Source organism: Anser anser (genome assembly GCF_964211835.1).
Source record: "Anser anser genome assembly, chromosome: 1".
Lineage (NCBI taxonomy): Eukaryota > Metazoa > Chordata > Aves > Anseriformes > Anatidae > Anser > Anser anser.
In genome coordinates, this window is record NC_139720.1 from 130,571,337 (window position 1) to 130,589,508 (window position 18,172).

Below are 18,172 nucleotides of genomic sequence, written 5' to 3' on the forward strand. Positions count from 1 at the left end.
ATTTCCTAGAAATTGTACTACATCTACAACACATTGGAGAGATACTGTCAGCAAAAAGACAGTGGCAGAGTATTACCTTTATTTTTCCCCAATAATCTCTTCTTGTCTATTGAAGTCAACAAATCAAAACTAAATAATCTATTACAAAGTAAATTTGTAGCAAAAACTAATTCTAGTAAAGAAATTATTTTAAAATTTTAGACTTCATCTAGAGTGAAAAAAATAAATGTATGAAAGATACCATCAGTCTCCTTTAAGGTGTTTAGCATTTTAATATACATATTTACAGCCACGAATACAAAGAATCCTTGTTAGAATAAATTCACACTAGCTTCATACACCATTTCTACAACAGTTTCAGAGAAATGGCAGATATAACACTTTTATGTTGCCTTCAATAACATTTAATCTTCCTGACTTGACTGTCTTTTTTCATGAATTCATCTGTGATTTAAGCATATTGCACATCTCAGAGTAAGTCCTTAAACTATTTATTAGCCTTTTTAGGAACCATAACTAGGTCATCAAAAGTCAACTGCTACACTCCTCCTGCAATTTGACTAGGATCTTTGGAATTGAACAAGGGTTATTTTCCTGGTCAACATGGCTGTGTGAATGTTATTTGTTTACGAAATATTTACAGTACGTTTGCATTCAGGAAAAGCATAAAAATAAGGAATTTAACTAATGAAAGCAATGACCCTGAAGTACCAAAATAATTACTAAGAACAAATACCTTCTTTTATACGTGAACGTACATAGATTATACAAAAAATCTGCCTGTTCTACATAATTTCTGTAAATTTTCCTGAATGAACAAGTAAACCTTTAGAATACACTAAGCAGACTGCTTACACCTTCTATTAGAGTAATTCTGAATGTAAGAATATGATGAAAAGAAATTAAATACTGTATTTAAAGTACTTGAATAGAATAGAGGAAAAAAAAGTTTTAAATTATATTGTTGTACTTGGTTTCCTCCTTCCAGTTCAGTAGTATTAAGTTATACAGTGAAAATAACTCCAAGCTCTAACATCTTCTTCATGAACTGTTTAAGCGTCAAGTTTCAGTAATTTCCTTTGCCAGTCATTCATTCCTTTTTTCAGAAAATTTTATCATCACTCATTGCTGTGGGCTCATGAACCTCATTTTGGCAGTTCCAGAATCTAAGAGCAGTACTGAAACCTTTTCCACTCAGGTCCAACATGGTAAGCAGCACCTTCAGAGCAAAGCAGTTTGTTTCAGCCTCTCTGGGTATACACCAGGTAGAAGCAGAAGGCAACAACAGTAATTGATAATAATGATAAAACGACTGACAACTGCTGGAACCAGAGGCAGCGATCAATCTGTTCGTGAAGTCTTTTATTAATTTGCAGTAAATGAGTTAGCTGAAATGAGAAATAGTTTCATTAATTTAAAATTACTACAAAGGAAAGTATTTGATGATTTAGAGCTATTTAGCCACAAAAACTTTAAGCACAGTAAAAATATAAAAACGACTTCTCTTAGTGATACATTTTCTATCACAACATACTTCAGGACACTCTTCTCCTAAAGAAACTTAGAACTTCTAATAGTTACAAATTATTTATATTGCCTATATCAAGCAGGTGACATCTTTATGCTAGGAAGCAGTAGATACTGCTGAGTTTCATTCATACCTGAGATCATACAAAAAAGAGAAATGAATAAAATGCATTGAAAACATATTTTATTAAATCATTAGCACTCAAAGTAAAAAAAAATAATAAAAAAAATACTATCACTGGTTTAGTTACTCTCAAGTACTAAAGTTTTTCAAACAGTCTAACCTACAAAGTACCAAAGAAGTTTAGTACAAGAAGTTATTTTTATCTCTATCATATTTTAAGTTTATTCATCAAAAAGGAATATACTATTACCTGCATATGTAAATCTTCATTGTTTTTTGCTGGAATATTAAATGCATTCTCTTTTAATGTAAGAGTAGAAGGCTTACTACTTTCTATGACATGACACCTGAGCCTGTTTAAAAGTTTAAAAAAAAGGATACGTGAAACATTGTATGTTTAATGTAACATTGAAAAATTAATAGGGAAAGTAAACAGTCCAAACTACTGTTACGTACTTTATCATCTGTTCTGCTTGATGAATTTTATAAATAACCATTGTAACAATTGTCTGAAAACGCTTCCTCAGTCCACCAATTACATTTAGACAGTTTTCCATATACAAAGACAGCCCATAACAACCTGTAAGCTCAGGTAAAATATACCTTCCTTGTTTAAAATTTGTAATACTGGATCCATTGGATTATTTAGTCAAAAACTTACTACCAAAGATGCAACAAGTTATTAAACAGCACACAAAAAACAGAGGTTTTCCTTCCATTTTCATCTTTAGCAACAATATTTTTCACGTACACCACCTTTCCTGCAGTTGAATATGCAGGAACAGAATTTTGTGCCATTATGAAAGACAGTGGAATCCTACACAATTTATAAATACAGCAGAAGTTCCCCTAATAACATGCATACTTTTCCTAAAGATGTGCAGTGACATCACTAGATGTGAACAGATGTAAGAAAGGAGTAACAGGCATATTTAAAACAGTATATTGGGATACTTATTTTCCTACTGGTATTTTTCCACTGTTATACAAGGAAAACATACATGTTAACAGGTGATGGGTTTTACAGAGATCTTCTCTACAATTATTTTTCCTAAACATTTAGGGAGTATTTTCTAATATTTCATAGAAAATTCTTTTGCATTGTTAATTCTTTCCTTGCATGTTTCTTTTTAGAAAACTAACGGGGCATATTATTATTAAAAGTATGTATCTACTGTACACATGTATTTTCCCATCCATTGACATTATTTCCACTTATTTTTAAAGCAGCGCAAAAAAGCAACAATATAAAGAAAAGCATGTGCAGAATACCATGATGCTTTACATGTTAAAAAACTCCTCTAATCACTTCAAACAGAGAGGAAGTCACAGTGACATACTTCAGTCAGCAAGCGCACAACTGGGGTTTGTAGAATCCTTCACTGATTATGATAATGCAAATGCTACAAATCAGATAAACGATGGCTAAAAAAAACTCAACAGAAAACCCTATGCTCACCTATGTTCCATCACTTTGGTCCTAGGAACTTCTTTCCAAAACTGAGACAGATCTTGTACACCTGATCCAGAAGACTGGTCCACTTCTGCTGCCATTATAAGGAAACGATCCTGCAGAGAAGCTGCAAAACCTGCCCTCAAAGGAAAAAAGTAAAAATAAAAATAAGCAAAAAGGGTGTTGGATAAAGTAACAGTACGACAAAACATATATATGGAGCATTTTTGAACAAAAACCTTATGAAATAAGAGCTTGTTTAGGACAGGACATTGGACACTGACTTACTAGAAATAAAAATGATGAAATAATTCTCTCATGCTCAACAATTTTCACTACATTTTTTTCCAAAATTATGCAGTTACTTTTTAACAGAGTTTCACGTCAATGATTGAATGGCAACCCACAATTTTGTAATGAAAGCATTCTCCAGCAAATTCACCTGCCCTTGCAACAATTTAGAAAACTTGATTTACTACAGATAAACTTTCACTATAAGAAAGTGAGCCAGCTGCCCCTGACTTTTTTGTTGTTGTTGTTTGTTTGTTTGTTTGTTTGTTTAAGACAAGAAACAGAATCAGTTGCAGTCAACATCTGGTTATGGCTGGGTATAGTACACCAGCATGGGCAGTCACTCAAATGCTGTCTGACAGTAACAAATGGTAACACTATCATACTTCTGTCAGGAGTTTCAGTCATCCTTACTACCAAACAAAGGTTTGTATCCAAAGTAGTTGGCCTGTTAATCCTCCAAGCTTTGTAAAAATTCTACAATAAGATTTTACTTACCACCATGAAGAGAGACTATTATGTCTAATGATGTGCCAGGTTCACAGCTACTGTTACTGGGTTTAACTCTGTATTTTTCAGGAGCAGTTGTTCTCACCTAAATACAAAAAGTAACAAGCAAGCATATAGTTTATACATACAAACTATGACCTTTTCATGACCCAATTCTGCAATGACTAAAAATACCAAAACTGTAAAATATTGTTTAAGACACAGTGATGCATATGGTCTTTAAATTATCATACTCTGTAGGAATAATCACATTATTTCATTTTTTCCTCTAAACCACTTTTATTCTTTCCTGTCTGGTATATCCTATTATTGTCTCTCTTATATGCATAAATAAAAGCCAAGAATATCAAATGGACTGTCAAAATCCTTAACAGGATTATGGAAACTATAGTTATCTGTGTGTGAAGAGAACACAAAAGATGTGGTGGAAAACCAAATCAAGATGCAAGTCAACTCGGAATTTCTGAAGCAAACATAACTGCATTCATTCCTTTGATGGCGACATTTGCAGACGGGGCTGCATCATTATTGAGCATTATGAACTTGTTTCCAGCCAAGATTTAAAATGGCAAAGTTATAAAAAGATCCCTTTTCAAAGCTCTAAGCATTTTTTTTTAAAGTGAAGTATTAGACTACCACTGAAGAACTAACAATCGCAATAGTTGTTTTTCTGTCAATGCTTCAAAGATTTGTATTGCTGATTATCCCTTTTGGTGTGGTACACCATATGCAGAAATTCAGCCAAAAGATTTATTTTATCTGCTTCAAATACCCCAACAGAATAAAAATTTAGACTGGGAAAGTGGCTTAGTAGTATTTCCACCTCCTTACCGAAAACTATGCAAAAAGTTACACATTTCATAAAGTAAACCAGGTCACGCTTAAGATATTTACCTTAAAAGCTACTACGTTTTTAGTGACGTTTGTCAGAACTATCAAACACTTTTTTTCTCCGGTTTCTTTGGATCCAAAATAAAGTTCTTCTGCAGGGCTAGTAAGAAATATTAAAAGAATTGTTTTATTCAAATCATCTTTATCATATATAATTGAAATACACTGGCCACACATACAAGAAAATAAAATACTTTCAACCTTTCAGCTACAGTCACTATAAACAGTTTTACATTTAAAAAGTTGTGAAAAAAATGCAAAAATTTTGTAGGGAAGCTTAGGGCTGACTCAGTGTCCACATGTGGGTGGATCTAGATGCAACAGTTGACTACTGCCTTTGACTGCTTCCATCTGGAAGAGCATGACCATCTGCAACAGCAGGGTTGGCAGACGTATATATAGTCACTTCACTCTCTGCATTTTTTAATGGTATGCTAAGGGAAAACATAATTAGTTTCAATTAATGCTAATATGAAAGGCTATAAGCTGTTACAGCCTACTAGCAATTTCCACCTTGTATGTCTACCCTCGGTAATGGCCATCGTGCACGCATAAGAGGAGTAGGTGGGTATCTGTGAGGTATCTCAGCCACTACTGCTAAATCGACTTGTACTTATTAGTCAGTCTTCACATACATCTGAAGACGCATGCATAAAAAAAAATCTAAATGCTTTGCTTATTTTTAACATTCTTGTGAAATTACGAGTCATGCATAAAGACTTTTAAAACCCTGTTAAACTACTACAATTTATTCTGGATTTAGCATTCAAATGAACACTACTAGACTACTAGACGAGCAGGGCATGCTCGTATACTATAATTTCAGAGGAAACTAGAAACAAATGAAAAACATGTTTTCTTTAAATATGCCACGTTAGGGATTTGCAAAGAACTCCCACAGTACGCAGTACTACAGAACTGGGTGTTCTTTGACAGAAAGCATTTTGCAAAAATGAATGTTACTTTACTTCTGCTCCCCCCCTTTTTAGAATGTCAGTTTCACATTTGACCTCTTCCTCAAATGATCTCCTTTCGTAACACCAATTCTTTCTTCTCTCTCATTTAAACATATAATTGTATTAGCTAAGAAGAAAAATCCTTGGTGCTAGATGGCAAGCCTGAACTGCTATGCTAGAACAGGAGTCCAAAGGTGATTGTGTGGGGGAGGAAGGTGCCTATGTTTTGCAATGCATTAGGCAGTTCACATTCTTGGTGGTGAGGAAGGAATTGTGCTAAGGAAGGCAGAAAGCAAGAAACTGATGTGTAAAAACTGACTAATAGGAGGAGTTAGTTACCCTCTCAGCTCTTTTATTCCTGTTCCCAAATTGTCAGCTTAAATAACCAACAGCAGTAAGGAAAAGGAATGAAGAAATTTCAGTTATCTTAATACCACGTTACTGCAGCTGTGAACATTACAGAAAATGCAAGATAAATCATAAATAGTATTGGAAAGCATTAACTAGTGTCAAAATAGGCAAAGAAACTAGCTGGAGGAAAAGAATATTGTGCCATAGCCTAATTTTTTTTTTCCCCTACCACCAACTGTGGCAACTGACAAAAAAATACAACACACTTCAGGGCCAACTCTGAACGTTTGTTGTCTGTCAAGTCAAACAGTTGCACCGTATGGGATGGGGGTGGTATTTTAAATTAACACCAAAGCTCTTTCATTTCATACTATCTGATATACTTTACTATCTGATGTGTGCGGGAATAAAGCAGTTCAGATCATACTACAAATTCCAGTCTCCAAACATTACAACATGAGCTAGTCTTCTGCCAGACAGTGCAGTGAACCACTGCATGTTTGTGTTTTTTTTTTTTTTTGTTTTGCCTTACCGAATGTATTCATTTATTCATGAGGAAGGCCGAGAGAGATCTATCTTCCCTAGGAAGGAATGCAAAGCAAATGCAATAATGATCTAAACCAGGAAGAGACGAATCACTTGTGACCGCAACTATGCATGAGCAAACACAAGAGGCCAAGTTTGCCAGTTCTGCTTGGTCACTCAGCTTTGGCCATACACCAAAGCCACCAAGTAGTAAGCAGACATTGGTTAAGAAGTATCTGTGCAGGGGGTACTTTGCAGCAGCACTTGGGCACAAAAATGCTACTGGTTGTTAGTGACTTCACAGTACGAGCACCGTTGTGCCTCAGCTCCCTCTTCAGTCTCTATGGGGCTCCCTTGACAGGGTAATGCTGGTATCAGCAAACATAAGCTAACTTTACTGGCAGAGATTCCATTCATGCCTCACCTGTGATACAGGTGCTTGTGAGTGAAAATCTGCTGGTTATTTGGTTATAAAGTAAAATATATAATGTCAACTCAATGCCCTGAGAAAGACTCCAGGGAAATCAAAACTACGTCTAGCTTCTACAAAGTGACAGCATCAATAAAGAACAACTGTGCAGACTCCTTCAAGAGTTTACTCAAGGAACAAACAGCAAAACCAATAAAGAAACCAGTATTTTATTTTTCCATGACAGCAAGTATTAGCACCACTGTAATTGACTAAGTTTATTCTTCTTGAAATTTACATGATCCCCAACACCTCTATTCCAACAGCAGAACTTCAAAGATTAAGAGAAAAAAGGCATTTTCTTTATTTTTAATTTTTTTTTTTAATGGATGGAAGGATGCAGCTTCTTTTGTCACATGGAGAGAAAGGAAAATATTTCATCTGAATTCTCTTCACACAAAACCTAAGTAGACGTCCATGGATTTCAGGAATTCTTTTAAGATAATGACTCTGCAGTCTATGCCTTTGTACAGCTATACAAGAAACTAGGACTATAAATAGATTTTTTGCAAATAATTTTCATTTCAGACACCAGGAAAATTTTACATACACAAAATGTTTAGGTGCTAATAAACATGTCATTATTCAAATTCATTCAAAATCTAATTCAGTGTAGCATTTATGAAATTAGCTAAGGAATACCTATATATTATTTTCTTCATTCACCTAATAGCAAACTCAAAATGAAAAATAAAAGTTAACGTCTAGATCATTTTCTAAACAAGCAGGTGGTGAAAAGAAAAACAAGATTTCCTGATTGTTTTTTCTTAAACTTTCCAGATAAGAAGCACATTAACTGTGAGACATAAGAATCTTGGATGACAAAATCTTCTAAGCAGATATACCATTTATACAAAGCACTTCCCACAGGAAGAATTTTGTACCCATTCATTTACATTGGTTCTAACTACTAGTGTAGATGTTTATACATCTTAAGTTAAAACAAAAGAAGATTTAACAGTATAAGCTGTTTTCTCAAATGCTATTTCATTGGCTTAAGAAGTTAGTGTCAAACCATTAACGGTTCTTATTACAGATATTCACAAATTTAGAGCCAATGAGAGTTTCCCAATAGAAATGAAATATACACTTATTAATTAGCACAAAAGGCACACCAATGGTTACACCAGAAGATTCACTGAAGATTCACATAAAACCAGAAAAAATGTAAAAATTTGTTTGTTTACAACTACTGTGCTGTTTAATAGTCTAAAAACAATTTTAAAAATTCACTGTTCAAGTGTCCAAGGCACATTGTGGAAAAAATTAAAGAAAATTAATATTACCTGATATGTAATAAAGGTCCTTTAAAAGTGGTTAGTGCTTTCTTTGCATTTTTTGGTTTGAACTCTGTTTTGTCACTTTCCTCTGATTTGGAATTTTGTTCTATAGAATTCATCTGAGTAAAAATCATAATTATAATGATTAACTAGAAGACTGGGTTACACACACTACAGATTCATGCACGTATTTCAAGGAACATGAGGCTTATTTCAATTTATATATTACAGACCAAGCTTAATGTGCATTCATTCTTTAAGGATGATGAATGTCCACTGCGTTAAAAAATGCATATTAGAAGTTACTTTATATATTAAACATGAATGATGAAGCTTTTTTGCCTTCCCCACCCCTGAGTATTTCCCTGATGCCTAATTGGATTATTTTTGAAAATGCCAGAAATAACAGTTGCAGTACTTCAAATATCAGTTTACCAAGCACTGATGTTACTCTTCCACTGAAAAACCTTTCAAAGCAGACACCTCAATACAATCACTGCAACACTGAACAGCAAACACAGCAACAGTTCCACACTTTGTTTCATTTAAGAGATGCTAAACAAATCCTCCTTATTTTTAAATGGAACTCTGAGGTACTGGACTTAAAAGAAATAACACTGATGGAACTGGTACATAGGAAACTGCAGAGATACTGTAGGTTCCAAAGTTTTTCCGCAATATATTAAGAAATTATATACATGTCAACAGGCTTGGATGTCCACATCATAATTTTAGAGTTCTTTATTTTCAACAAAGTGCAAAACAGGGAAAAAACAGAGAATCAGAAGCATTAGTGGTATGATGAAGATCAGCTACCTAGCTAAGCAGTTTGCTCAGCCTTGTGTTTATTCCACTTGAAATACTGAAAGAAGAGAATCCAGATAATGTAAATTCGAAGTATGGGAATTAAAGAAATAGTTTTATAGAAAATAAACATAAAAAACACATAGCTTTTTTTTTTTTTTTTAATAGTTGTGGTTATATTAGAAGATTATTGTGTAAATACACTGCGCTGGTCATGTGTTTGAATTTATTCTAAATAACTGATTTAAATTGCCAGAAAAAATACTGCTGTAGTGTACTTTAGAGGTGGGATCTCTTTCCAAACATCAGTGTTGATAGGAAAGGCACTTACAATTAAGTTTACCACTCATGGCTCCCTCTACTCTGTGAAAGAACTAGGCATTTCTATGGGATGACAGGAGGCATACATATAAAAAATAAATCAGACACATTCTTGATGATGACAAAAAACTGCAGATAAACATTGGTACCACAATAAATAATAATGAAGAAAAATTCTCAAAGATCACTTGAAACCTGTCACTTTGGAAGCTGGCCTTATTCAAAAATAGTTAATTATTTATATTTAAAATAGACAAGTACAAAATAGCTTAGGACTAAGAAATATCAACCGTTCACAAAATAAGGGACTGTCTGAAAAACATTTTGGAACAGGATGCAGTACTGAAGTGGCAAACTGACATACTTGCTGTGTAAGAAATATAAAGTATTATTCTTAAATACGTGAACAGAACAGCAAATTGAAGAAAAACAATTCACTTTTTGTATTTTTCAGAACAGGAACAGTGAGATCTATAACCCAAAATTTTTAAAGTATATTAAAGGTGAGGCCTTAAACATGCCTCAAAGTTAATTGATATATGAGTAAAAATATCAGTCTGCTTAACTAATTAAAAAAAGAGTAGCACCTTGATTATACTGTACAAAAATAGAAGATACCATAAACCAAACCATTATTTTTAACACTGTAATAGACAGAAATACCATAAGTATAAAGCTGAAGTCAACCAAGCAAATCAGACAGTAATTAAATAGAAATATTGAGGCTATTAAGCACCAAAGCCAACTCGCACACTAAGCAGGGATTCCTAATGTGTCCGTATCTGAGAATCAGATCTTAGGAAACGTACTATAACCAAAACAAGCTAGAGTCCAGTGGTCATGAAGCCACAATAGTTACATATTGCTTCCTTTTGACCTTAAAATCAGTGAAATAATCTTTTTATTTTGAATAGAATGCCAAGTTGCAAAAAACTGAACAGTGTAAAGTTGGCTGTGTGCTTCAAGTGATTCTGACAAAAATTTAAAACAGTAAATGAAACCAAAATTAATACTAATAAAATATTTAAGTGCTCCACTCCATTAAATGGAAGATTTACAATTCACATTCCAATATTAATTATGGCACTGGTGAATGAATTTCACACTTCTGTTTGTTTTTTTTTTCCCTGCCATTTTTAAAAACAATATCCCCACTGACTATGACTGCATATTCTGAAGTATAACTTCATGCACTTATATAAAATAATGCCTTATATTTGTGGATAAACAACACTGCAGGAAGATTGTGTTGTCAGCACAGAACTGATAGATTAGCGATAAAATTTCTCCTGAGATTAAGCGATTACTTTCATGTGTTTAAATTTTACCAATAATTTTTAAAAGTTAGCTTTCAGTAAGGCATAAATAATTATTTTCTCACGTGTGTACTGATTTAAGCAGTGAGAACAACAGATGTACTTTAAAATGTCTGCCACAAAATAACCCAAGCTTAAAAATCTACTAGCTAGAAAGACAAGCTTTGAAAACAGTACGCAGACCTTTTAAATATTACTTTGCAAGTCACTAAATTCCAGACATATTAAGTACTTAGTACAGACTTCACTCATTCAGAAGCACAAAGCTGGTCTTAACAGTCAAATCTGTGCAAACTAAGAAGCAAGGTTGAACCTGCAATTATATTTTTCAGGTTTACTGTGAACTTATTTCAAACTAAAAATAATAAAAAAAAAGCAAAAGCCTGAGCAGAAAAAAAATTACGACTCCTATCTTACTTTGTAAACATAACATTAGTTCTGCCTCAGCCTTCAGTTAGATACCTTTTTCTGATTAAGATTTTGTTCTTCATTCAGATCCCCAGTTTCTTTGCCATCTGCATCTATCTCTTCTTTACTTTCATGCTCATCTTCACTAGTAATGGGCCCATTTTCACATAAAGGTGTTTGAAAATCATCATCAACCAGCGGAGGATAACTGTACTTGAAAGAATCCTAAAACATAAGGAGATTTATAAAAGACCACTTAGCATGATGAGAAGTACCTTCTGTAGTTTTTTTTTTTTAATGGAAGCACTATCAATTCATTTTGTTTCATATGACTTGCAGATTTCATTTATCTATTTTATATTAGGTCCCTGTGCAGAAAGCTGATACTACAAATAGATTTGATTTTATCATCATTAATAAACCCCTAATAAAGCCATTAAATTATAGCAACTGTTATTTATAGAGCCACACAGAACCATAGCATTAGGTCTGTCAAGGATCAGGATTCAAAGTCTTAGTGCTCAATTTTTTTTTGTTAGGTTTTATACCATGTTTCCTACAACTATGACAGCTTAGGACATGAAGAAACAGTCTCACGGTGTACCAGGGGAGAATTAGATTGGACATTAGGAAGAATTTCTTCATGGAGAGGGTGGTCAAGCATTGGAACAGGCTACCCAGGGCAATGGTGAAAAGAGACATGTGGACATGGCACTAAGGGACATGGCTTAGTGGTGGAATTCTGTAAGGTTAGGTTGACGGTTGGACTCAGTGATCTTGAAGGTCTTTTCCATCCATGAAGATTGTATGTTTCTGAAGAACATTCTAAGTGATTAAAAAAAACTTCAGATCTTTGTATTTTAAGTTGCATAATAGCCACAGCTTAAAAGAAATGTATTAATCCTTCAAGTTTAATCCAGTGTGTGGACAGCTCAAACTTTGGCATGCCAAAGCAATTCAAAGACCGCCTTCCAGAGAACTGAGTAACATAGAAGCAGCATACCAACATTCTCAAAGCTTCCCCAGTGAAGAGATCTTTTCTATTACATGACAAGTAGAAGCTAGATTTTGTTAATTAGAACTGCTCTTTATATTCTTAAATTAGTTTTTAATGTTAGAAACAATGTCTAAATAGGGCACTCTGTTTCTACTACAATTTCAGTTTTAAACGCCAACTAAACTGAGATAGTTGGTCAGCTTTTCCAGTGGAAAAGGAAAATATCAAAGCTTTAACTTCTGTGAGGCAGACTTGAGCCTCGCCCACAGTTTCCAAAGTCTGCCACCAGCAGAGTTGAAACAAAAAAAAGTTTTGTCTTCTCAGAACAGAAACAACAATGTGACGTTAGGAAGGGAAAAAAAAAAAGAGATGCTATGTTTGCTGCACATTTCACTTCACCACATTAATCCGTGATGCTGGGTAATGTCATCAGCTGACGTGAATCTCATCACTGTGACAACTCAAAGTCCCACACTTCCCAATCACAATCCATCAGTTTCAGTGACACGGGCTTACCTACTCACAAGGCTGAAGCCTCAGGCAGGTGAACAAGACAGATTTATCCAATGCTCGATACATCCATTCCACAGAATGATGGCTTTCTTTTAAGGTGAACAGACTTTACACAGCTATGTTTGTCAGTAATGGTAGAGGTTTTAATCATGGTAGTGGTATTTTCTAAGCCCGCACGTACACAATGGCCATTAAATCGCATGCAAAAGACCCACTAATATCTTAAACTTCAGGCCACTGACCTATAAAAGGTTCTTCCAAGAAAACCTAAGCTATAGGCTGTCAGTTCAGACAGGTGAATAGACAGCTTTCTAGTCGCACATACTGTTCAATGCTGGCACCAGTGGAGGGAACCTCGAATTTAACAGGGGTGAACTGCTCACCTCTGACAAAGGAAAACTGGGCAAATAAACAAGCTTAATAATCCTATGAAATGTGCACATACTCGATCCTGTACAAAATGTTATTGAAGTGGCAACAAATTTCCCTGGCCAGATAGAAACATGTGTCTAACGAACTGTTCTATCATTATCTTCAAGAGCTGGAACTGTTCTTGTAGAATGTAGACTACAAAGGATTGTGAATCTAGGCAAACAAGTTTTGAATACATTTACTACTATATGCAAAGTATTAGGGAATGTTTTTTTGTGCACCTAACTCAATTTCACAAACTGCTTATCATTAACTTGTTCCTAAATCTGTTTTGGGCAATTTCAACAAGTTCAAGACACACGCACCCCTTATAAAGAGAGAGAGAGAGACCTATACAGCAGAGACAAGAAACGCTCAAAACCAGGTACACAGTACATAGCCTCTCTTTGATTAGCAGCACAGAAATAGTGACAGTCAGATATTGATGGGAACTCAGATATAACTTGCAAAGTATATGTGCAAATTCCTGCAAAAAAACAGTTCTGTTTTCCATTATTAGTATTAATGCTTTGGATACCCTGAAGACACCTTTATCCACTAGTTGTCCAAAAACAATTAGGTCATTTTCCTCCTTTCTCAGCTGGGTGACAGTTGATTGAAGGATTTTCATGCTAAGGGAAGCCACAAATTTATCCTGCGAGTGACCCATGTCACAGCAAAACCAAAACATACTTGAAGACAACCTGACAGATGGAGACACAGAACAGTTCCCTTGATTAAGCAGAGCAATTGGTGACTCCAAGGTCAACAATTCAAGCTGTATTACCAAAACAGACTTGATTTTTTATTTAATTCCAAAACTGGTCTCTAAAAACCATTCTTTTTGGATACCTGGATTCCATAGCACACACTTTCCCCCAAACTGACCAAGTGACCTGCTCCACTAGCTGTTTACATCTGGCAAAATGAGGAAGATGAATCTCATGAAATGAAATGAATCTCAAGAAATGAAATGAATCTGCCAGGCTATGAGGAAAGGCTGAGAGACCTGTGTATGTTCAGCCTGGAGAAGAAAAGACTGAGAGGGGATCTCATAAATGTTTACAAATATCTTAAGTGTGGGAGAAAAAGGGATTTGGCCAAACTTTTTTCAGTGGTTTGTGGGGACAGGACAAGGGGCAATGGCCACAAAATGGAGCACAGGAAGTTCCGCGCCAACATGCAAGAGAACTTCTTCATGGTGAGGGTGACGGAGCACTGGAACAGGCTGCCCAGGGAGGCTGTGGAGTCTCCTTCTCTGGAGATATTCAAGGCCCGTCTGGACGCCTCCCTGGGCAGCCTGCTCTAGGGAACCTGCTTTGGCAGGGGGGTTGGACCCGATGATCTCTTGAGGTCCCTTCCAACCCCTGCAATTCTGTGATTCTGTGACAACCTGACTCTACAGGATGGATCCTAGTAGGAAACTAGGAGAGAAAGGAGAGTCTACTTATGGCTAGAGTACTGAATAAAAACAGAGAACAGATACGCTGTGTTCTTTCACCTGCGCTATGCTGGTTGCAAAGCTGAGCATGTTCTTAAATGGCTGGAAATCATTAAAAGAGGAAATGGATATGGGGAAAAATGCTTCAGCAGAAAGTGGAAGAAATTATTTTTTACACATCAGATACCTTAAAAAAATGAACAACCCCCCCCAACAGGCCTGTCAACACTAATACTAGTAGATGCACTTCCTCTTCAGACTCAAGTTGTAAGTTGTCTCAGGAGAAAGCAAGCTTGATCATATCAAGAACGCGCTCTCAGAAAAAGTGCTGGAGACGAACTGAATACTTGCTAATAACACTTCCAGGTGGTGACAGTTCTGAGGTAAAAAGTTCAGAACTCCTATTAAGCGTTTAAATACTGAAGAGACTCAATAGTTAGACAAAACGTCTGCTGGTTCAAAATACAGGACTTAATAGGCAGGAATATGTTTTTTCTGATATAAACCCACTTAAGAGTCCTTGTCAAACAGATGTACTCCTGCTCTACTGATTTATTACTGACACTACAACTTAGCACCACAGCTAAGTAGGTTGGCCAACATGGGGCCAGCTTGGTCACTATCACTAGCTAGCACTGAGACCTTTCAGCACCAAGGTGGGATAAAGGAAAACTAACTCTGTGTGCTCAATATAGGGGGACAGAGGATGCAAACGGATATTTAGCAAAGCAACAAGATTCTGTCTTTGAAAAGGGAATTAGCTATCAGATACAACAGTATAAAGCAGACAGGAGACACTGAGGTCTAAGAGTGAAGAGAAGAACTTTCCCTACTATTGCAACAGTAGAACAACAACTTGGAAGTTAGGCCCAGAAAGAGCCATTGCTGTTCAAATTCTTACTGAGGTCAGTAAAGATACCATCAGTCCTTCCCTAAGCGTCCGCTACTGAAGTTCAGAGATTTCAACTTTCTCTAACATGAGCAAGTTCTTACACAAGACTGTGGAGTTTAGGCAGCAATTTTCTATGGAGAAGGATACCATCTTTTCAGGTGTTTTGTGATAGGAGTATCATTTTAAAAGTGCTTTTTACATGGTGCTACTTTCAGTTGAATAAAAACAAACTAACACTATGTACATTTTCAAAATGGTTTTGCATGATGTTCTGGCTACCAGCACTCTGCTTTGAGCTTAAATACTAAGGAACAAACTTCTACTTTGGCTGAAATAGAATCTTCCTTTTCTCCATGTTGTTACTGTTTAACATCAAAAACATTAAGGAGAAAAAGTAAAAATGAAAAAAAAAGAAACAGGTTAGATTAAGATTACTACAAGATTACTACAGTGGGTTTATTCCATTAACATAAACTGTTTGCAAAAGTTTTAAAGAAAAAAATCCTCTTTCTGCAGATTCTATTACAAAAATTATGCAAAATTATTTACTAGCTTTACAAAAAAAGAAGCTTGTTGCGCAAGAGCCTTGTGCTGTTTTGCCATTTAGATCATACCAGAATAGGATCCAGCTTCTGTCAAAGCAATACTGGATTGAAAAAATACTTTGGAGTATGCTCTCTAACATACTCTTAAAAAGTCTTTAGAGTCTTAGAAAATGCAGCCCTAGGGACAACAAAGGAAAAATAATTGCAATACTTTCTTTACTGAACCATGGCTTTGGAGCAGGATGAGTTTTCAGAGGGCCATGAAATCTATTTTCTGTTTGCAGAATCTGTATCATAAACCAACACAATCCCTCTTCAATTCATCAGGTAGGGGAAGAGTGGAAAAAGGCATTTAAAATGGATGGATATTTTTTGCTGTCGAAGGTCTGAAAACTAGATTTCTTATGACTTGGAAATGAATGATTAAAATCATTCATGAAACTGATTTCTGCGTTTAAGACTGCAAGATACCAATTTCTTATAAAATTAATCCATTTTCTACTAATGTGATTTAGGAAATACCATTTTGACAGAACAATCTGAAGGAATTTCAAATTCATGAAGTGTCAAGTTGCAACACCACATACATTATTTAAATAAGCATGGCTCAACCTATCACAAAAGGATCATGAAGTGTTAATATACTTACAGTTCCACCCATGTGAGGTGGCAGATATTCTCCACTGATGTATTCCTGTACATCACTCTTGTTTGTGAACTTTAACATGCTTATTGCATCTGGGCCAAGCCAACCCTTCACAATTTTAAAAGCAGCTTTATAATGGAAAAAAAAAAAAAAAAAAACATACGTAAGATGTCAAGGTTTTTCTCCCACAGTGTATCAGTAGACTTTATGAAACAAGTGAGCTACGCCCCATAAATACAGGCCTGTTCTGAAAATATCTGTTATAATGTGGGGACATGATGCAATGAAAAAAATAATATTTACAAAGAAAACTTTTTATGGACTATGTTTTTTTATAGCAGAATGCAGACTTATCACAGACTTCAAGGGAAGAGAGTCTTCAGTTTAACTAATGATGATCCCCTTGTCTTGGAGTTTAAACTAGCAAGTTCTGGAGAAAGTGGGGGATTGTGGTGACACAGGGGAGAGTTGTAAAGCAATTGTATTTCCAAATCTGTATGAGGGAGGTTGGGAAAGTTATATATACACTCCTTCCATTTTAAACGTTTTGCTGCTTTAAATTGCTCTGGTTTAGAGCTTTAAAACACCATACTTATTTTACTGGTGGTAAAACTTAAATATACAGGAAGAATATAGAGCTAACATAAAGGTATGTATTTTAAATGGCATAGATACTGGAATAACCTGCTTATCATATACATTATAATTAATGATAAATATTGAAGTATACATCAGAATACATGCATATAACAATTGCCATGTCCAGTGTCAGGCAAGCATCTGCCTTAAATTGTACAACCTAGTTTTTGGCTGGTCATTAGTGTTCAATGTTGATGACAGATGAGTTCATGATTCAAGAATACTAACTTTAAAGAATTACAGTTGGAAATTTCACAGAACAGACTATTTACCAAAGTCTCCCAAATTTTAAAGGTAACAGGACGAATTTTTACTCCATTTAAAAGTGTAACCCAAAATACAACACTAGATAGAAAAACATCAACGTGCAGCCTACATATCAACAGATTTAAAGATGACCATTTAACAAATCCACTATTTAACTGTATCTAGAGAAAAAGATGAAAGATGCTTCTTGTTCACTCTGATTTTAAAGAGTTGTCATGATATTACAAAAACAAACCAAAAAAATGACTTACCATTCATTATCCATGGCATTTCAAAGATCACTATCTTTGCTGAAAAGAAAAGGAAGCAATGTTAGGTATTTCTGTTTAACAGGGAGTACAGCAATAAAGGTAATGTGAAAAGGGAATACTTCATTTTTTGAAACTGCCATGCTTACTTCCTTGAAGAAATTAGTTTATAGCATGTATAAGCCTATTTCTATTACTATTTGAAGGCAGTAAGTATTTATGTGGAAACTGTTTACAGATCTCTCTGGCTTATTGCTTTTCTGACATATTGTTACTATAAGTAATTACCCCAGTAAGGCAGAGAAAGGTAAGGATTTATCCTGATCTAGAAAAGTAACTGCTTAACA

The 18,172-nt window shown here is 35.1% G+C and overlaps 1 protein-coding gene and 1 long non-coding RNA gene across 2 annotated transcripts in view; both read right to left on the reverse strand.

Moving 5' to 3' along the window:
- Positions 1 to 247: 247 nt before the first annotated feature.
- The window catches only part of MOSPD2 (motile sperm domain containing 2), a 34,555-nt gene continuing 16,630 nt past the window's right edge, over positions 248 to 18,172 (reverse strand). The window contains exons 7-15 of the mRNA XM_083822684.1: positions 17,829 to 17,867; positions 16,675 to 16,799; positions 11,281 to 11,451; positions 8,384 to 8,496; positions 4,800 to 4,896; positions 3,894 to 3,990; positions 3,111 to 3,240; positions 1,902 to 2,004; positions 248 to 1,388 (exon numbers count right to left, since the gene is read on the reverse strand). Of these exons, the coding sequence (XP_083678810.1) occupies positions 1,242 to 1,388; positions 1,902 to 2,004; positions 3,111 to 3,240; positions 3,894 to 3,990; positions 4,800 to 4,896; positions 8,384 to 8,496; positions 11,281 to 11,451; positions 16,675 to 16,799; positions 17,829 to 17,867 (1,022 nt within the window). The 3' untranslated portion in view covers positions 248 to 1,241. The remainder of the gene's footprint in view (positions 1,389 to 1,901; positions 2,005 to 3,110; positions 3,241 to 3,893; positions 3,991 to 4,799; positions 4,897 to 8,383; positions 8,497 to 11,280; positions 11,452 to 16,674; positions 16,800 to 17,828; positions 17,868 to 18,172) is intronic.
- On the reverse strand, positions 12,535 to 16,667 carry LOC310893569. Its single transcript, XR_014579100.1, has 2 exons — positions 14,462 to 16,667; positions 12,535 to 14,375 (listed from the first exon to the last, which is right to left on the reverse strand). It is a non-coding gene; the product is annotated as an uncharacterized lncRNA (long non-coding RNA).